Consider the following 20336-nt stretch of genomic DNA (forward strand, 5'->3'; position numbering starts at 1 on the left):
GTTTTTCTGTGACTGTGGTGCTGGAACACTGTCTAATCCCTGTACACTTGCTGGAGAGCCTACACACGATACAGATACACTATATGACTCTGCTCCGCCTATAGAATCTAATACATTGCAGCACAACTGAATTCCTTTCAGAAAGAAAGTCCTGCCATTCTAATATCGTAACTGTTAAACCTTTTTTTTTGGAGGAAGTTATACTTGCCCATTTCTGCAGAAAGAGACTGTATTAAAGTGGATGTGTGAGGTGTTGACACTATGGAGCTCAACCTACCAAAAAAGAAAGTGGCAATATGTTGACTCAGGATAACAGAACTGGGCGTTTTAGCATTACTGTGTAAACAAAGACTTTGAAGGGACAGAAGTGAAGAAAAATAAGCTGCAATTTTGTACAGATACCAACTTCCGAAAGCTGGTGTTTTTACAAGTAGCATTGAAACGCAGTCCAATTTGCAGTAGTACTATTCTGTAGACAAGCAGCATTCTTTGTTGCTGCCTTTATGGACATGGGTACCAATTGCTTTTGTAACATGGTAAAAAAAAAAAAAATGTGAGCTAGCACTTCTGCATTTCTTTTGATTTTTTTTTTTAACATTTATTCAGATTGAGAAATATGATTTTAATGCTTTAATCTCATGTAGTTTGTTTCTAATTTCAAGCAAAAAAAAAATCTTATTGTACTTGAATGTGTCCTGTTTTGTTAGCACACCTAGACTTGCTGTAACTGTACTCATGTCCCAGTATGTACGTTCTTTCTATGAAAGAGAAAACACTAATCTTAAATTATATCCAGCAATTTTTCTGGTGTCCTCTGAAGTTAGAATAATCTCCTTCCCTGCCCCAGCAATAGTCTGTACTCAAACCACCCTAACAAAAAAGCGAGTGTTTTAATGAGACTTCCTAGACTATAATGCACTATAAAACAGAGTACCCATGTAACTAAGTTTTGTGAGTGAAATTTTACTATGTTTTAAAGTACACGGTAGAAAGTCTCCTCAAAACAGTCTTGTATTTTACTCTGTTCATAGTTTTTTTTGAACAGTCTGGACATTACTTTACATAACCTGCTGGAAATCGCAGCAATTTCCTGCTCTAATGAAGCTGAGACAAGTATATATACAGCCCTATACAGTTTCATAGCTTTTTTCCATTTATGTGTATTGGTGACAGTGGGTAATCAACAGCCTGAAAGTGTATGCATGTACCATAACATCTAGACTTAATATATTGTGGAGTACTCAATAACCATTATGTAGAGGGTAGGTAAGAATTAAAGGGTTTAATTTCCTAGGAAAGACAATGGAAAAATGGTCATTTTTAAAAAATAAAGTTTATTAGATCATAACGTTGTCTGCTACCACCTTCTTGAGAAAGCGCTGGTCCAAAAAGCTCAGCCTTAAAGGTGACTGAGCATGGCAGTGAGCTTCCCAACCGCGTTCGCGTCGCTTGTCACACCGTCCACCACCCGGCACAGAAACCTGAGGGAAACAAAACCCACGGCTGTCACTGAACGGAGCGACCGAGGGGCAAGAGCACAGCTTTACGTGACACACACGCCATCCTTGTGCGGGGGCGAGGCTGCTGCCAGCCTTCCATGCCTGAGTGCAGAGGCACCGCAGCAATATCCCCTGGCAGCCACCAGCACGGGCTCACTCGCAGCCCTTGGGCCTTTGTGTCTGGCTCAGCTCGCGCCCAGCCCCTCTGCAGCTGAAGCTCATTGCCCTGGGCACGAGCACAGTGACCCAGACTCAAACTGCAGCATCCCATGTGCCACCTCGCAGCCAGGCTGAACGTTCCTCCCCCACTGAGTGCCGAGTACATTTGATGTTCACAAAAATGGGTTTTACTTCCCCCTCTGCTCTGCTTTCGCAAAGAAAAGCAGCGACCCGAATTGTGACATGGCTGCCAAGTAAGCAACGTGCAACTTCAGAATAGAGAACAGAGGCCTTACCTGAATATTCTCAGTGACATTGTCTTTTTCTCAAACTCTTTTGCTTTTCTGTGCCCCTTCTGAATAATTTCCTCTGGGATGTCAGCAAGTCTTGCTGCATTGAAGCCATAGCTTTTTGGGCACGCTCCTTCAATGAATTTATACAGAAACGTAATCGTTTCCTGGCTTGGATCTTCACTCTCATTTTCAACCATGCAAGCCTAGAAAGGTTAATTTACCACCAATTAGTTCATGCCACGCAAAACAAACAGATGCACAAAACATCACTCCCTGTTCCCAGGGCACCTTTGGGACTGGGCAGAAGGCTGCAGCAGCGCGAGAGCTGCCAGCCCCCAGGGAGAATCCCACCCGCAGGCGCTGCCCACGTGTGCCTTACAGCTGGCACTCACCATGTGTCCCAGCCGCACGGCCGCGCTGCCCGAGCAGTCCTCTACCAAGGAGTGGTAATGCGTGGAGAACAGGGTTCGACACTTGATGTTCTCAGCAAGCTCTCTAACAACGGCGCTCGCTATCGCCGTTCCGTCAAACGTAGCCGTGCCTCGACCTGGCGGCGAAACACAAAAAGCTCTGGCATTCCCAAGGACCAGAAAGGTAAAGTAAATTCTGTCCGATGTCCACCTGCCACTGAAGAGACCCCCATGAGCATTAAGATGGATCAACAGAAGCAAAGCTGTTGTTCCTAAAGGAGACTCTCAAATGCAATTCACTGATGTGCTGCGAGCTAACAGACAGCAAACGGTCACGGTCTTCCATGCAGCAAGGGGGGGAGGAAAGCAGACAGCAGTGACCAGCAGGGCCACGTGGCTGCACTGTCTGCTCCCTGACAGCCACTATCTCTTCTGTACTGCAGAGGAAGACATTTCTGCACTGAGACTTGCTGCTGGCATGCTAAAGGTTTGCTGCAAGTAATCACGCAAAGGCCAGCAGGAAAACTCAGCTGGAAATAAAGAGGCTAAGAGGGATTGGAGGATGGGAGGTGGCGCGTTGGTTCCCAGGGCACCCAAGGAATCCATGTTTTAGAGAGAATGACATGGGTCGTGTCCACTTCGAAATCAGTGGCACTGTGCTAAGACTCCCTCTGTGTACACGGTTCTCGTTTACACAGCCCTCCAGCCCATCTCGGGCAGATTCCATCTATCACAAAGCAGACTGATTACCCAGTTCGTCCACAAGAACGAGGGAGTGCTCCGTTGCATGCTGCAGGATGCTGGAAGTCTCGCTTAATTCAACAAAGAAGGTACTTTCACCTTTAAAGAAGAGAGAAAATAGCCATGAAGTCATCAAAGAGCTGAAAAACACAGCTGGAAGCTTGTGGGCACTGGGTCTTAGTCAAGCTAAAATGAAGCTTGAAGCAAACTCAACAAAAACGTAACACTTCTTTTCCCAGCATGCAAACTGGGGGGCTTGATTTGGCTGAGAGGATGTGTACGGGCTAGGAACCAAACCCTGCCTCACCTGTCCACTCACAGCACTGCTCAGATTACTAGCTCGATGAAAAGAGGGGCACAAAGGAAACCAGACAGAAGATCTTCTGCTCCTTCCTGCTCTTAAAGGCACAAGGGGCAGCCCTAGCACATATATGTGACTTTTCAATGTGTGTGTGTGGTGGTGGGAGGGGAATAAACAGGAAACCTTAACAAGACTGAAGAAACAGCCTTATTGTTTTGGTGGCTGATGACAAAGTCATAGATTATTCAAACAACTAAGGCTGCAGCCATCCAAACAAACCTTTCTTCAGTTAGTAAAAACCTCCCTGCTGAAAACCACAGGCCTGCCAGGAACGGCAGCACACCAGCTTACAATCCATGACCTGAGATTCAGTTGGTTGCTTTAGAACAGATGACAAGCAGGACGCAGTTCAGAGCTTTACGCACCATACACCCACAGGTATAAACCCAGAGGCACCCATTCTTTGCAGGGTTCATTCCTACTGCGTTCATCACCTGCAACAGTAACTACTGCAGTTTCAGAGTAGAGAAGTGTTTACTTTCTGTATCCTTGGGTCACAACCACCTCGCTGGCACTGCTGTGCCCTAATGCAACTTTCTTGCAGGTGTAGTTAAACACCATCCAGTCTCACATTTCCTGCATTTCCAGGAATTGGTTACTTAAACAAAATGGGAAATAGCTCCAGAAGCCTCCAACTGGAGAAGTTTTTTTTTTTCCTTTAAGAACTCAGATGGAATGATTCATTTCCAAATTCCTCATGTGCAACAAATGCAGTAGGCTTCAGTTCTCTCATACTCACTGACCCACACCTTTCAGTACAAAGATCACAGGAAATCCGCACCTTCCTTAGATGAACCGTGATACCACGCTTCTTAGAACAAAGAGTCATTCTTTTTCGAGCCCTGTGATTCCTGGTACACCAGCCCAGGCAGACAGCCCCAGTGTAGTTGTTGCGGCCTACGCTTCAGCGAGGGAATGAAATATTCCACCCAAAAGTGAACCTGAGTGTCTGTCAAAGCAATGGACAACAGGTACATGGAACAACCACGCACATCAAACTGAAGTGCAACCCCATGCCTACTCTGAACAAAGGGAGACAAAGCAGGCTGCCCAGCTCTGTGACAATACAACAGAGCAGCCCTTTCCCATCTGCCGTGAGCACAATGGAGGGGTCCGGATGCGCAAAGAATCTCACTCCATGGCAGGACACCGTGGACGCTGCAATACAGGAACTCACCTGACATGATTCTGTCTGAGGCGCCGAGTCGGGTAAATACCCTGTCGATGGGAGTGAGCCTGCAGACCTCAGCAGGCACGTAGCATCCCAGCTGAGCCATTATAACCAGGAGACCAGCCTGCGGAACAAACGTCGCCACACTTGAGCTTGCACTGTGCACTTGGGGTTCCAGTTCCACACAGACAACAAGAGAACAAAGCTACGACTAGAGCACATAAAACTTCCCACTGTTTTAACAGCTGCAGGTCGCAGCATCACGATCTCTGATTAGCAGACTAAACTACTGTGACAGCCTTCAAAAGCAAGCAGTGCTTGTAAGACAAACTCCCCACTGCTTCCTCAGTTGCCTCCTATCTGTTTTCACTTTGTTCAACCTGAAGCATCTTTTGTCAGACGATGCCAACTCCTGGGTAAGGTCACTTGGAAAAGACAAAAGATGCTCTATCACATTTTCCAACCATCCCTCCCAAGAGAACTAAAACTTAATCCCCAATAAAGTGAAGAAATAGCCCATCTACTACCTAAACACGAGCATTTTCAACCAGAATTAGACTTCGGGCGCAGTGTCATTGCTGCACTGTGCAGCACGCCCCTAAGATCATCACTGGGACCTTTATGAACAGTTAAGTCACACAACTCCTTTCATCAAAACTCAGGCACTCTGGAATAGTCAGTTTTACGTAGCTAGGCAGTCACCTGTCTCATGAGTGTCGATTTACCACCCATATTTGGGCCAGTGACTAGCACACAGGAAGCTTCGCTACTGCCATCTTCATCTTTACTGCCTATCACGATGTCATTAGGAATAAAATCATCCCCAAAGAAAGTTTTTGTAATGCAAGGATGGCGTGCGTTTTTCAGTTCCAGGAAGGGAGGAGCACTATCCACAGGCAGTAGAATTACAGGTCGGCACAGTGGTCCGTCACCATCTTGACTGTAGTTAGCAAGGGACATCAAGACATCTACAAGATTAAAAGAAATTCCACAACAGGAATTGATGAAAGAGCTTGGGAACAGTGAGGCCCAGCAACCCGCCTGCTCCGCCCTTCACAGGCGACAGCTGTTCCACACTAATGCTGTTATTACAACCACAGTTTTTAAAGAGCTGGCCACAGCCAGCTCTTATTTTTCGGCTTACCGTCATCACATTTCATCCTTCACTATGCAAGAGTGTTTTTTACTTCACCTACAAGTTACGAGAAAGCCTCTTACCTAACACGGCGATGCACTGTACCGCTGTCTGCCAGTCCTGGCTGTTCTTATCGAAGTTGTAAAACAGGCGCCTCATGCAGTCCTTTAGAGCTGCATCTCTCCGCTCCTCAGCATTAACCAACTCAGCCAGCATCTTCTCAATCTCCTTGGTCCAGTACCGTTTGTATCCCTTCCTGGTTGACTTCAGCTCATATTCTTCGGGTAAATTGCGCGATACCGCGGTTTCCGGTATTTCCATTTGGTATCGATTCTTGCCCGTCCCCCAGTACAGCACGGATTTGAATCCGAGCAGTTTGCGTTGCTTATCTAGATACGTACGAAAGCCTTCCTCGGCAGTTTTAATATCCTGTAGTGCTGTATCATAATCGGAGTCAAAACCAGCCTTCGGAGTGATCACTCCCGTCTTCCGCGCCTGGTTGTGATCAAAAGCAGTATCCCACCTTTTCAGCTCCGCGCTCAAGTCTGGGAAGCGCCCATCTGGATCTCTGGCTTTGCGGGTGACCAGCTGCTTAAGGACTTTAGATTTGAAGCCACTGGCAACTTCTTCCATGGCATCGACGATTTCATTCATTACTTTGAATCCCTCCAGCGCCGACAAAAAGTCGGCAATTTTTTTTTTGCTGTATTTGATTTCTTCATAAAAGATGGCCCTGCTGTCAGGATGGTTCTGACTTTTAAGCGGTGACCCAATACTGTGAATTTTGCTGAGCAGCCTCTCGAGGTCAGGAAGCTTCTTCAGATGCTCACTGATTTCAGTCAGTTTATGCGGCACTGCCAGAAGATCCTCGACGGCATCTAAGCGATCGTTAATGGACGCAGGATTACAAAGCGGAGCGCAGAGCCACTGCTTCAGGAGTCGCTTCCCAAAGGGCGTACAACAGGAATCGATCCTCTCCAACAAGGTACCTTCCGTGGTTCCGTTGGTTCCATTCTGCAGGACTTCCAGGTTCATCAGGGTGACTCCGTCCAGCACCATGCGCCGGTCAGTTCTGGCAAAGAAATTACTTGGCCTCACCGTTTTTGCACTATCAGCATCCACAGGGACGTACTCCTCGAAGTTTGCCAGCGACAGCAGCTCCTGATCAATCAGACACTTCTTGAGATAGAAGACAATTCCCCCAAGAGCTGACAAAGCTAACTCGCTGTTTTCGCCGGGAGTTAACCCCAGCGAGTCGCTCTCTGAAGTCAGAGATTTGATTACCGAGGGCAGAACGCACCCGTTTTCAGAGTTGTGATTCTCCTTGAAATACTCCTCCTCGAGAAGAACTTTTAGTGTTTTAGATGCATTCCAGAACTGGGAACCAGAGATCAGCCCTTCCTGAATGCAAGAAACGAGCGAGCCTTTCAGTATCTTCTGAGTGTCCGCGGTCAGGTTCCCCTTCTCAAACAGGACCTGCACAGGGGTGTAATGCGCCACTAAAGTCCTAAACCTCGAGCAGTGCCGGTCATCTGAGAACTGGCCCACGTAAAATTTCCCAACCGATGTGTCAACAAAACAGACCCCATAGACACGTTGTCCGGAGGAGTCTTCTTTTTCCTTAACACACAGAAGGTATTTGTTGTGGTTCTCCGACGGATCGCAATCTATGATGCTGTAAGTCTGAGTCCCTTTGGTAAGGATTCTGCAGATTTCTCGACGTACAACCTTGTCAAATCTCGTCGGGTGGGCCGTTGCCTTGCAGCGCGCTTCCATCATTTCAGGAGTTTCTGTTTGCTCAACACGGGCTATCTTGTAGCCCTTCTGAACCAGAATAGCAGAGAATCTGCCAAAGGCAGTTTCTGGGAAACCGGAATGAGCCCACGAGCCTTTCATAAATATCAGGCCCAGCTCATTCACGCCGATGACCGCATCCATGTGATACAACTCATAGAATTTCCCAACTTTGTAGCAAATCACCGCATCAAAGTTTTGACTTTTCAGCTGCCACCACCTCCGCATGCCAGGTGTGCATTTGTTCAGGTAGTCCTCCGGTACGTACAAAGTACACGGGTCATAATCAGGGTCGTTCTGTCGTCTCCTGTGTGCATCTTTCTTTTTCCCTTCCTGCAGCCACTCAAGCTTTTCATGTTCCCATGCTGCAAAGCCATTAGTACCTCCACTGCAAGCGTTGGCTTGAGACTCAAAATTTTCAGGTGCCGCAAACGATGTCAGCTTAGACTTGGCTTCTAGAGAAACTGGCGCTGCTCTTTTGGGTGCTTCAGAACGTTCATTTTCTAAGCTAGCCCTTTTAGAAGGCTTGCTAACGTTTCCTCTCTTCCGCTTAGAAGGGACTTTTATGGGACTTTCTTCAATGCTCTCTGTGTCCGTCTCTGCATCAGTAGCTTCATTTTCATCCACCCCACTACTAACTTCCTCGCTGCTTGCTGCTTCTTTCACATCAGGCTTGAACTCTACATCAGAACCGTCACGATCACTGTCCGAGTCCAACACTCTTCTTCTTTTGGCTTTTACAGCACTTCCCCTGTTCGGTACTCGCTTATTGCCCTTCACGTCTTCCTCACTATTGCTGTCATCACTGTCACCGGACGCACTTCCACTCATCTGCTGGAAGAGAAATTATTTAGCCTATTAAACGCTCTGGCTACAAAGCAAAATAACATAGCTGCAAAAAGAAGCACAAGAATGCAGAAGCTATGATACTTCAAGCAAAACACAGGAGAGTCACAGCCAATACAGTTTAACTTCACAGGAAGTTTTTTCTGGATAACTAACTGCTGTCCACCCATGGCATAATTGCTCCTCTCTGTATTCATTACTGCTTCACTTGTTACCACCCAGAAGTGATCTAGATTAAAAAAAAAAGAAAGAACCTTCAAACAGAATAAAGGGTGTACAGTACATAAAATGAAGCACAAAGAAGAAACACCTCCATCAGCTAACTGTGCCGTTTAGTTCATGCACGTTTAGTAGAAAGAAACTCCATTATTTGCCTTTTCAGCTTAAAGCTTTAACAGCACCAGTGCCTGTGCTAGAAGAATATAGCAGCAGAAAAATTGTACTAAGTACAAAGCGGTAGTTTCCACTGCAATGCTGTCACTTGTTACTGGGAATGTCATGGAATGTCATGCTGGAGAAAGAGTAGACAGGTCACACTGACAGAAGAGGCAGAGAACACTACTACCCATCAGCAGCTTCCTCATACCACAGAATTTTATTCTAATGCACGTGGCAGTATTGAAATTGCATTTGAATTATTTAAAATACACTGTGAACACAACACATTAAAAGATCTCATTTTAGTTATCCCAACGGACTAGCATTAACAGTATAAGAATTTGCATTTTGATGCAACTCCACAAGGCCAGGCTCCAAAACCCAACTTAGTGTCTTAAAACAAGCACTCAAAAAGTTATCAATTTCTATGTAATGACAAATGAGAATTTCAGCTGAATTTAGGACAGTTTAGAATATGAACAGAGAGGATAAAAAGTGATGAACCAGAAGTACTTTAAGTCAGAAAGCAGCTAAGTGGGGGTACCCAGGGAATGACCAGTGATAATGATATACATTATAAAATTTAAGTAAGGTAACACCAAAGAGATATTAGACATGTCTTTGTTACTAGAAAAGGTGCACGATCAGCATATGACCTAACAGCGCAGAGGCAATACAAAACGGCACAGGCATACGTTGTATGCACTATCAAGGAGCAGACAAGCAGTGATTACTGTACTGTAAAGCTGCAGGATATTCCATGCTCAGCTCCAAGAAACAGCTTCTAAGTTCTAGACTTATTTCTGAAAATAACAGCAAGAAATATTTTACCTCCATTTCCTCCTCCTCTGCCTCCTCAGCATCTGAAGGCTCGTTGCACACTGCCAGCTCAAGTCGCTTGCTTTTATCTTTGCTCATCGCATCATCTGCCAGCTCCATTGCTTTTTTAATTTCAGGCTTTGTACTGTAGAACATACCTCCCTTCAGCACCTCTCTATCAGATGAGCCTGCAAAACAGCCATCTGTCAGAAACAGAGCTGGTCTAGCATTTAGCCAGTTAGCATTCATCTCACATTTTAAATGTATTCAAACAATTAGATATGATTAGATTATTAGCTATATTACATATAACATGTACATTTTATATATGAAGTACATGTACTTTCCCTCCTCTCACAACCCTTTAGCAGCGTAGTTCCTCTTTTCTTGTAGAAGGCAACTACCTGAAAACAAAGACAAAAAGCAAAGGCAACCAACGTAGAGACTGGTTTCTAGAAAGGATCCCTAGAGAACCTGGGATTCATCTTACTGCTGTGCTGAAGAAATAAATGGTGCATGCATAACATACTATATACTCGTCTTGGGGACAGAGAAGAGTATCCCAGAGATGGGGAAGGATGATTCCTTTTCCTGCTCTCTCAGCTGTCTGCATGAAGCAACAGGTTCTGCTAGAACACATCTTCACACTTGTTCTTGCAAATCACTTTGGAGGCTGCTATTAGCTGAAGCTTCAGCTCCAAGTTAACCGTAGACCAAAGGCAGCTTACTTGTGGGAGTCTCTGACCTAAGCCAGACAGAACGCTTTCTCACATTAATTTCTTGGGGCTCTCAGTACCAATGTATGTCGTTTCAAGGAGCTACTTCTACAGCACAAACGCAACATATGAATGAACTAGATCTTCGTTTCAGTTTCGCAAACGCAGTGAGACAATCTAAAAATACTTTGCATTTAATAATGACAGCAGTTGCAGGAGCAAGTCTCATCATTTAACTGCACACTCACGTGTAACATCTTCATTTTCACTTAATCTACTTATACATAAATCACTCAATTTCTTGCATGCCCAACTGTTACAAAGCCTAGCCTTGTGGCATTTATATTTATTCATTTGTGAGCAATAAAACAACAAATAATTTTTTCTCTTAACCAATGATTTCAACACTCTTACTTCATTTTCAAGAAGTGCTCTTAATCTTAACTTAAAAGCATAGCAAGCATTTTAAATACTTATACTCTGTTCTGAATTAGCCACTTTTCTTACAGACAGACTAGTACTCCTGTGCTTAAACATTCTGCACTTTTCTTATTTTTCTGCAATTATTTTGGTAAGTAGTTCAATTCTTCTAACCCACATCTGCTTCCAAAAATACCGTAAGTTGTTTTAAAAATACACCTGATTCTTTTTGAATGCCTTCAGGAAAGATGCGCATGAACCATGGACCCATCCACCTACACTGGACTCTACTAACACTGGGATGACGTTACCGTTTTAAAACTAATTATGGCTTAACAGCATTAAGAGAGAGCTCTCGTGCCTAATCTGCCTACTCTGGACAAACGTCAGCACTCAAATACTTGCTTAAAAACTAGGTTTGACAGTCCTAACATTTTCCAGGATTTTAGGGATTTGTCTTTGATTTTCTTTATATACATGTGAAAAGTAAAGGAAGAAAAGCTTTAAAACAAAAGCAAGCTTTTGGCTTTCATTGTCACCTAACAAACAAGAAGGCTTGGGGTTTTATAACCACAAACACCCAGCACCCATAAAAACTTCCTTGCTTGAACATTAGGAAGTACAAAACATGCTTTCACGCTCAATGCTGTTCTTGCTTTCGCCGCTCATTTCCTATGGAGAACACCATACCCAATTCCAGACCAAAAGGAGCGGCATCTGTTTCAAAGCAGTTTGTTGACATCTCCTACCTTTGTACGGCCTCAGGTACTTGATGCTGACCCAGCCCCTCGTGGGACTGTCATCAAAGAACTGCACGTGGATCCGAGCAGAGCTCCCTTTCCCTCTGACGATGGTTCCCTCCGTGGGGTGGTTGTAGATGAGGCACGGCCACCAAGGATAGCCTTCCATCTTGGCCCAGACCAAGTCCCCAGGAGAATAAACACTGGCGACACTACAAAGACAAAAGGCGTGAGAGTTAACGAGCGCTCTCCTCACAGAGGAAAGCACAGAGCTGCGAGCCCGTGGAGAGGCCAGTCGAGTTGCTAGGAGGCGTGACCTGGTTCAGCCCTTCCTAACGGGGCCCACACCTCTCCCAGCCTTGTTTCTGTGCTTCGCACCTCCAGGCCCCGCTGGGCCACACTTGGTGCTCCTTTCGTGACCCACGCGACGTCTCCTACATTTCTTAAGGGCGGAGGAGGGCACAACCAGGCGTTAATTAAAAGAAGATCCCAGGCTGTGCACCGGAGACGGCCAAGTTACACAGGCACACGCTTCCCTCAGAAAAACAGCTCCGAGCAGGGCAGGGCACACGAAGGAAACGAGCCGGACTCCCCACAGCCCCATGCTGCAGAACGCCCAGCAGACGGGAAGCCCTCCTCCTCCCCACACAGCAGCCTGGACTCGCTCTCTCCCCACCGCCAGGACCCCAGCACGCTGCAGGCCGCGCTGTACGCAGATCACCGCCCCGCCCGGCCCAGGCCCAGGCCCCGCAGTCCCCGTCGCTCACCCGCGGCCCGCGTCGGCCGCCGCGTTCCCTTTGCCATTCTCCTTGCTACGCGCCGCGGGCCTGGCGGTGGCCTCGCGACCGTTCCGCTCCTTGGGGGAGACGCAGCGGCTCTCCTTGCCGGCCGGCGGAGGAGCGGCCGCGGCCTGCGGCGGCTGGGCCTTGGGGAAGAAGCGGAGCAGCGTGCTCTGACGAGACATGGCCACGGCTGGAAGCGCGGCCCGCCACCGGCGCGCGCCAAGACAGCGCGCGAAAACGGCGCGCTGCTCCCGCCCCCCGCGCGCCCCGCCCACTCCCGCGCCGCACCAACCGCGTCAGGAGGGAGCCGCCATTTTGGCTCCGCACCGCCCCCTCAGGTGGCGCTCTGTGGTGCTCTGTGGCGCCTCGGGCTGCGCTGAGGCTGCGCTCCGCTAGGCGGTCTGTCCCGAATTCGGTAAGACGTAGCTAGATCTTGTCTCTAAGCAGCACATCTACGCGTCTGTTAACACACCTCCAGGGACGGTGACCCCACCGCCTCCTTGGGCAGCTCATGCCGATGCTTCACAGCCCTCTGTGTGGAAAAAGCTTTCCTAGTGTCCAGCCTGAACCTCCCCAGGCACAATTTGAGGTCGGTACCAAAAAAATATTCCTTCAGGGAAAGGGAAGCCGTGCACCCACCTTGGAGCATTTTCTCCCAGGCTGTGCTGCGAGGAGAAGAGCAGCAGTGCAGCGGGGAGGACGCGGAGATGTGGGCGGTGCAGGAGCCTGCCCTGCTGCCAGCCTTGCCCAGGGGTTTCCTGGCAGGGCGCTGCCGGCTGTGTTGCACGGCCAAGAAAGGGCTGCTGAAGGAACAGGAGCTCTTCGCTGCTCTTCCTACGTGCATTTATTTTTTCGTGTTTGTTGGTCACGCTAGGTCCTTAAAAAGCAAGTTTTTATGCGCTGGAACGCAGTCCGCTGAATGGCTTTAAAATGGTGTGCTTACACTCTAACAGTACATAACAAAATAAGAACTTGTTTATAGCAGCATCAGTTCAGAAGAAAAAAACACGATGTCACTAAACGTCCTTTAGATTAGCTTTTTCTTTCTCTAAAATTGCCGTTTGGGATTGCAAACCAAAACCTCTCCCAACTGCGAAGCGCAGCTGTAGCAAAACCATCAGAACTGCAAGGAAGGGCTCTGGCCACCAGAGGTCTCACAATGCCCAACAAAATGTTTTAAAAGCACGTTCCTTCCCAAGGAATTCCGTCTGTTAGGTTTCCTGAGCCCTATGGAAGACTCTTTGGTGTTGGGATTTGTTTTGGTAGCTCCTGGGTATCTCCAGGCTGACATGAGTCAGTCCTAGCCTCTCTGCTGGCGTGTGGATTTGGCGTGACTGTGGAGAAGAGACCGTGGTCATTGGAATTACAGAATCAGAGAGGGGTTGAGGTTGGAAGGGACCTCTGGAATTTATTTTGTCTGTCTCCCTGCTCAAGCAGGGCAAGGAAGAGGAGGTTGCCCAGGACCGTGTCCACAGCCTTTCTGGGCAACCTGTGCCAGTGGTCCGTCACCCACATAGTGAAATTCTATTTATTGGACCATCTTTTATTAAGCTTTTATTATTAATAGCAAGGTACTCATCACCCACTACATTCACTAATTCCCTCACACTGTTTGCAAACATGCACTTTCATAGTCACCCAGCTGGGAGACCAACTCCAGCTGTGGACTTAAAATCAGAAGCAGCCATGGCTTTGAGGTAGATGTTCAGGAGCTCCCTCGAGGCCTTTTGTTTCATCATATGTGTACGTATGTATTTGATATAATCTTGTAGTCTTGCAAATAGCATACTTCTTGGATGTAGCCTGGTTTATACAACCCATGGCTGATGTTAGCGGACTGGGACAGGCTCAGCAGACTTGGTGTTCAGAGTTCTCAGTTTCTGTGGATTCAGCAGAGCTGCTTGTCTGTGGGGCTTAGCAGCACATGGGAGACTTTCACATGCTACCACTCGGAACATACTTTCCTTCTCTTCAGCCTGCTGTTTTCTGGTGTCTTTTTTTCCATCCACATACATACCTGTAGAGCCATTCACACAAACACACACAGAGGAGGCTTTTACTATATGGTTTTCAGTTTCCTTCTAGTAAAATATCTAATTCTATAATATCTAATTTTTATTTATTTATTTGTTGCACCAGTCTCAACAGAGTAGAGTCTAGAATAATTAGTACATGAATCTTCAAAGGTTTTTGATAGGAAGCTCTGAAGTGGCATTACTGAAAACTTACTATAAACACCTCTCTGTATTCCCTTCTCCTTTTTTGATCATTTCTCTTTTCCAGAGAAAAAGATGGGAAATTGTGGGAAATTGTTAAGGTGCTGTAGCACGGTCTTTACACCAAGCTCAGCTGAATACCAAGAAGTGCTCTATTTATTTTAATTCTTTTCCTCCCTCTCCCCCTGCCAGTACATGTGCAAATACTCCCACACTGACTTCAACTGTGCTTTTTCTCTCCCTAAGTGTTTCTGAACCATTTCCACTCTAAGTGGAAAAGGCAAGAATTTGGCTTTTTTTAAGACAGTATCTCAAAATTTTGGAACTGAAGCAACTTTGAGTACACATCGCCCTAAGAGATTATGCAGCATCTTCTTTACATCTGATGCAGGAGAGGATGATGGACTGTTGTTTGTGTTAACGGTGGAGCAGGATCCATGAGCTAGCTTGCTATTGCTAGGCTTCCCCCTAGAGTTTGGAATTAATCATTTCTCCTTTGTTAGCTGCTGCAATAAGCAAGATGCTAACCAGGTGATTTTGAGATCTTTCTGGGAAAATGAACTAATGTAAATCACAAAGCAAAGCTACAATAAGGATCACAACAAAAAAGCAAAATAAAATTGAGATCAACGGCTCGTTGTTTATTTTGTGTTTGCAATCTCTAACGTTCTTGCAAAAGAACACGACAGAGGGGAAGAGTCGCTCCTCCAGGGAGGGATCACACAGTTCTCGGAGTCGCCAAGCACAGCCAAGAGCAAATCAAGCATAGGGAAGAGATCAAGGGTGCAGACGGCACAGACCATGCCCTCACCAACAAGCACGCAGACTTGGAGCATCTGAATGGAGTGGGCAGGGCAGGGTGCTGATAACCCCAGCAATAACTCTAAAAAAATCAAGGGCGTGGATCAGGTCCTGGGACAAACAGCAAATGAAATAACTCTGGCATGCAAATAGCTTAATGGGAGGTAGGAAAAGAACCCGGTGCTTCGTTTGATTAATTTGTGCCCTTTCTCCGGAGTTGACTTGAACTCCCTTTATACTGATGAGGTGATCAGCAGTAACCTTAACACAGTGCTAAATGCTTTATGGGCCTTACCTTGTTGGTAAAGGGTACCAGACCAATCTCATGATAATGAGCTGTTAGGTGGAACATTTGCAGAAGTAGCTTAATCGTGCTAATGTAGACATGACTGAAGACAATGCTGACCTTACTGAAAAACGGACTCCCAAAGGAGAATTCAAGCATGAGATGTCTGTATATTACATGAGCTGTAAATCAGGTAACGCAGAAAGGTTAAGGTTTAAGAAAAATACATCCATGACAAAATATTTGTGAGTACTGATGTCTCTCTGACATGAATACAGCTGATCTGGTAGGATGTGAAGAATCAGATACCCCAATATGTGGAGATAGTTTAAGCTGAGAAAAATGAATGTATCAGAGGGCTCTAAAAGCATACTTAAAGGGTATTCTTCCTCAGTGCGGTTTACCACTTCTCAATTTCCTCCTCAATATCCAGCATACTCAAAGGGCTACGCAAGAGTATAAAAACATGTCACACATTGCTGTTTATTCAGTAGCTTATTGATCTGTAGTTGGGTTGAGAAACCACCTTTATTTTAGTAGCAGAAGAGATTTGTTTTCTCTTTTTGTGCTTTTTGCATCTGACAACGTATATCTCCCTTGTACCAGTTTTAGAAGAACTTAGTTAGCAGTAATGTATGTATGTTTATTTAGGGTCTCTCTGATTACACAGTAAGTGACTTAAACCTTTGTACTATTTTCCTTAAATGACAAAGCAGCATTAAGAAGAGATGAAACTACCATTTCTGAAAAAATGACATTGTAGGATGTTATGTTTCCATTGTATCTTCCTTTAGATGTAGGTCTAAAGTAAGACCAGAGCTGCTGGAATGACATACAGTAGAACTACCAGAAAGTTCAAAAACCATAAGAAAAGTTTAAATGTAACCCATGAAACCAACCAAAAATGTGGACAAACTGCAGACTGCATCTCCAAGTCAGATCTTTTTCTTGTGTGATATAGATCTCTGCATAGTAATAGAATGCCCCCCCTCCAAAAAAAATGAACTCCTTCTTCCCTGTAGTTCTAACAGTCATCTGCTTATTTCCTCAAATTCAAGACGCTTCTGCTTTTTACAAGTGGAGTGGCTGCCCACACTTACCCTGTTTCCTGCCTTCTGCTTTATTGTGCTTCTATTAATACTATGACCACATAAGGTTTTTTGATTATATAGTAAAATAATTTCAAGTTACAAAGAAAAAATAAGTCATAAACCTAAAACAAAAGAAAACCAAACCCTTGCTTGATCAAACAGCCTGACCTGCTTAGCACAGGGCATTGGATTTCCCTGAATCAGTCCCTATTTAAATCAGGCAATCTCTGGTGGAAAACAGTTTTGATTTAAAGATTTGCGAAGACAGATTATGACAGTGATCTCTCAATTAAGCAACATGAGAGATCTACAGCTGTCGAGGCAGGGAATATACATTTGAGCTGGATGGATAGGTTTAAGCAAGTTCCATTTTTTCCCCAGCACTGAACTAGCAAATGAGTGTTCCTAAAAGAAAGGCTGTGTATTTTGCTTGACACGGTCTTAACTTCAGAGAAGCCATTTGTTGGCATTGATGATGGGTGGGAGAGGCCGAGGGAAAGCAACCTGGTAAGTTCGGTCACTGCCTGGAGAATTAAATGCTTCAATTCTGCATCCCTGCCAGATGCCACTTGGTGAGCCAAAGGAAAATTGGTTCTTCTAATTAAAATGCGGGAGGTGAGGGGGGAAATGGAGTGAGGAGAGAAAGCGATTTCTTGCTTTCCTTCTTAAATCTATAACTTTGTTCCTTATGGGGAGCTAATCTCCTGCCAAGTAACATTGGCAGTGTATCTGGGGAATGACTTCCAAAAGTTGTTTCTTTGTTGAACGTCAGGAGGTGCAGATCGGGACAAGGATGAGGTGACACGGGCTGAGGTGGTCTGTTCTGCAGTGACTCATGCTTTGTGTTTCACACTGGACGAGCACTGTGGCCTCTGTCCATGCTGGATCCGGTCCGACTCAGCCCTCATCTGATAACAGTTTTTCACAGTGAGATGCAGTTTAACTATGAATCTTTCTGAATGAGTATCCTTTTCTTTTTCCTCCAGCTTTTATGAGGAAATATAAAAACTCATGCTTGGTGCAATGTAGAGCAGGGATCACGTCTTGGTATGTGTGGTTGAATATAAACCCGTGGAAACACAGAAATTGAGCTCTCTCTGTGGACTTCCCAGGACTCTCACCTGGCTCATCCCCAGGCTGACTGTGCCGTGCTGTTCCCTTTCCTGTACACAGCAGTGGCTCCAAGAGTCACATTCTTTGTTCCTCACTGTCCAATTTTTGCCATCCTTCACAAGCTCAGGGCCTCTTTCCTTTTTTTTTTTTTTTTTGGCCATATATACCATATCCCTCTTCACATGCTGCAGACACAAGGTTTCCCCATTCTTTCTTTTTCCCGTAAACCTTCTTTTTCCCCTGTAGGTACATCTGGTCCTTGCAAAAGCTCCATTTTGTGCCGTTTTCCTTCTCTTCTCTTTAAAACGAAAGCCATGCAACATGCTATATGATATGCTCTACCCAGCTGCTGTTCAAAACTGACCTAAGGGCAATGTAAGGTGTTGCTCGGTAGGTGGTTATCAATCTGTCTTTGTGCCCCTCCCACTTTTCACAAATGCAGTGACCACCATAACTGAAAGAAACCAGCAGCAAAGCCTGAAGACAAATGCAATCGCATTTGCTGTCCAGTTCATTACTTCTTGATATTGCTTTAAAGTTAGCGTGAAATATCATCAAAACATCAAATAATTAGACTGATACTGGTATTCTAGTGGGTTCCAAATAGTTACCATTGAAATCAGTTATTAATATAATTGTCTTGGTATATGGTTTGTTTGCTGATGTTATATTATAACCTGCAATCAGTTTAGTAATCTTCCATCGTAGTTGTTAAGAGAAAATTAAAAATGCATTAGATATATCTGGATGAGTTGCTATTTATTGCAGCAATTAAGCAAGCTGAGGAACCAGTTGGGCAAGGAGAGAGAGCCCCCGTGGGCAATCCGCCTGCAGTACGGAATGATTAAGTGCACTTGTGCAGCTGGCACCCGCACCTTGGAGAGGCAAGGGATTTAGAACTAACTGCGTTTCATGTAAGGATGATGGCACGTCTTCACAAATTAAAGACGGTGCCAAATACACTGATGCCTTCTATAGATCAGGCTCTATAAATTATTTCCTTTCTCAAGCAAGTTTCTATTTCAGCTTAAAAAACCCATAAGATATATTGATAGCTAAAAAAAGCTACTATCCAAAGATGTCCTTCTCCACCCTTTCTGTAACTACCAGCCAAACCCAACAATTCAGTCGTGAACCTATGGCAATTGTTTTACCATGGAACTGCACGGTACTGCACTGATCGTTGCAGTGGGACCCGACACAACCCCGGTGGGCTGTGCTCAGCACACCCATTAGCTGAAGCTTCATTTTTAGGATCGCTGCTGCATTTTCTTCTCTGTTTCTCTGTGGAGAATGCGAAAGAAATGCACCTAAGGTTCTTTTGGCACAACTGACAAGATGTTGTGCTACACGAAGTCATTGTTTGACTTGTTTATTACCACGTATCCTGAATATCCTGTATTCATAGTAGTAATACAGTGCGGCTTTTGTGCTTATAGAAGTACACCTAAATAATTTTCACTTGTCTTGAAGCATCTGCTTTCTCCTCCCACATTCTTCCTTAAATCTTAACAGAGGATCTCAGAGAATGTCCTGCTTCATAGTTAAACCAGCTTATCCAGTTAGTGCTCTTTTTAAACACATTTATTTCTCTGTGAATGGAAAATGTACTTCATTACTTTGAAACATTCTTCTATGGGAAAAATGACTTAATATCTTAATTATACTTTGTTAATGCTTTGGGAAAACTTTATGTTTGCTGTCCTTTCCTTCTTCCCTCATATGGGTGGCCTTACTTACCTCTCAGCCAATTACAGCTGGGCAGCACTTACCACAAGAATTCATAATTTTAGAAGAAACTCGTGGAAACAGATGGCCCCATGATTTTTTGGTGAGGACTGCTGAACTCCTTTAGTATCTAATTTAAGTAAAATCTGTGAGCTGCCAGCAGGATAAGACTTGTGCTAAATTGCCAGCCTCAGGCATCAAAAAATAACACAGATTTAAAACGTAATGTAATGAACTTTTAAGCTTGTCTGGTGATTTTTGAAGTTCCTAGTGGTCCAATTTTCAAATGTTTCTCTAGAAATATGAAAGCTAAGAATGTGCCTTCCTTTCAAGTGAAAGCTTAAATTCTCTTGTAATGCTGGGGATTTGGAAACTGGGATTTCATGGGAAGTATCCTGTATTGTGAATTTCACAAAGAAATAAAAACAGAGCAAACTCAGGAATGATAGTCCACGCTGAGCCTGGGTGCATGTAGAAACACAGACCTGTGCATTTTTCAAGTGCATTTTTCTACACATTAAGGGTTTTGTGACCATGGTCCAGATTATTATCAGGGAAAAGGGGAAAAAGGAAAACTAATCAGCTGCTTCTCTACAAGCAGTTGGTTGGTTAATAAGTGGTCAGACAAACAAGATCAAAAAGGAAACATTCGCCCAATATAATTAGGTGAGAAAAAGACAAACGGAGAAGACGAGGATCAGGGTGTGGGAGAGAAGAAGAAAAATGGCTGAAAAGGAGGCAAGAAATCAATGGGAGCTGGAGAAAAAGGAGCCTAAAGAAAAGTGAGGGTGTATCTGCATCGGGACTGCATCTGGAGCCATCCTGAAGGAACATCCC

The 20336-nt window shown here is 45.1% G+C and overlaps 2 protein-coding genes and 1 long non-coding RNA gene across 7 annotated transcripts in view; 2 read left to right on the top strand and 1 right to left on the bottom strand.

Annotated features, from left to right (window-relative positions):
* FBXO11 (F-box protein 11) overlaps positions 1–1345 on the top strand; it is a 64145-nt gene extending 62800 nt beyond the window's left edge. For both annotated transcript variants that reach the window (XM_021391788.1, XM_021391789.1), the window contains exon 23: positions 1–1345. In XM_021391788.1, the coding sequence (XP_021247463.1) occupies positions 1–130 (130 nt within the window). In that variant the 3' untranslated portion in view covers positions 131–1345.
* On the bottom strand, positions 1314–13142 carry MSH6 (mutS homolog 6). Of its 3 annotated transcripts, none has more exons than XM_021391769.1 (10): positions 12904–13142; positions 11492–11694; positions 9619–9794; positions 5853–8397; positions 5337–5602; positions 4641–4758; positions 3112–3201; positions 2344–2498; positions 1955–2154; positions 1314–1481 (listed from the first exon to the last, which is right to left on the bottom strand). In XM_021391769.1, the coding sequence occupies exons 2-10, from the start codon at positions 11649–11651 to the stop codon at positions 1400–1402; spliced, it is 3792 nt and encodes a 1263-aa protein (XP_021247444.1). In that variant the 5' UTR covers positions 11652–11694; positions 12904–13142; the 3' UTR covers positions 1314–1399. The 3 variants fall into 3 exon arrangements, with proteins under 3 accessions (XP_021247444.1, XP_021247443.1, XP_021247442.1); XM_021391768.1 differs by lacking the exon at positions 12904–13142 and adding an exon at positions 12250–12527 and having other exon boundaries at positions 5853–8394; XM_021391767.1 differs by lacking the exon at positions 12904–13142 and adding an exon at positions 12250–12527.
* Positions 12529–20336, top strand: part of LOC110396257 — a 25692-nt gene continuing 17884 nt past the window's right edge. For both annotated transcript variants that reach the window (XR_002436882.1, XR_002436881.1), the window contains exon 1: positions 12529–12679. This is a non-coding gene — a long non-coding RNA (uncharacterized LOC110396257). The remainder of the gene's footprint in view (positions 12680–20336) is intronic.

Source organism: Numida meleagris, chromosome 3 (assembly GCF_002078875.1).
Source record: "Numida meleagris isolate 19003 breed g44 Domestic line chromosome 3, NumMel1.0, whole genome shotgun sequence".
Classification (NCBI taxonomy): domain Eukaryota; kingdom Metazoa; phylum Chordata; class Aves; order Galliformes; family Numididae; genus Numida; species Numida meleagris.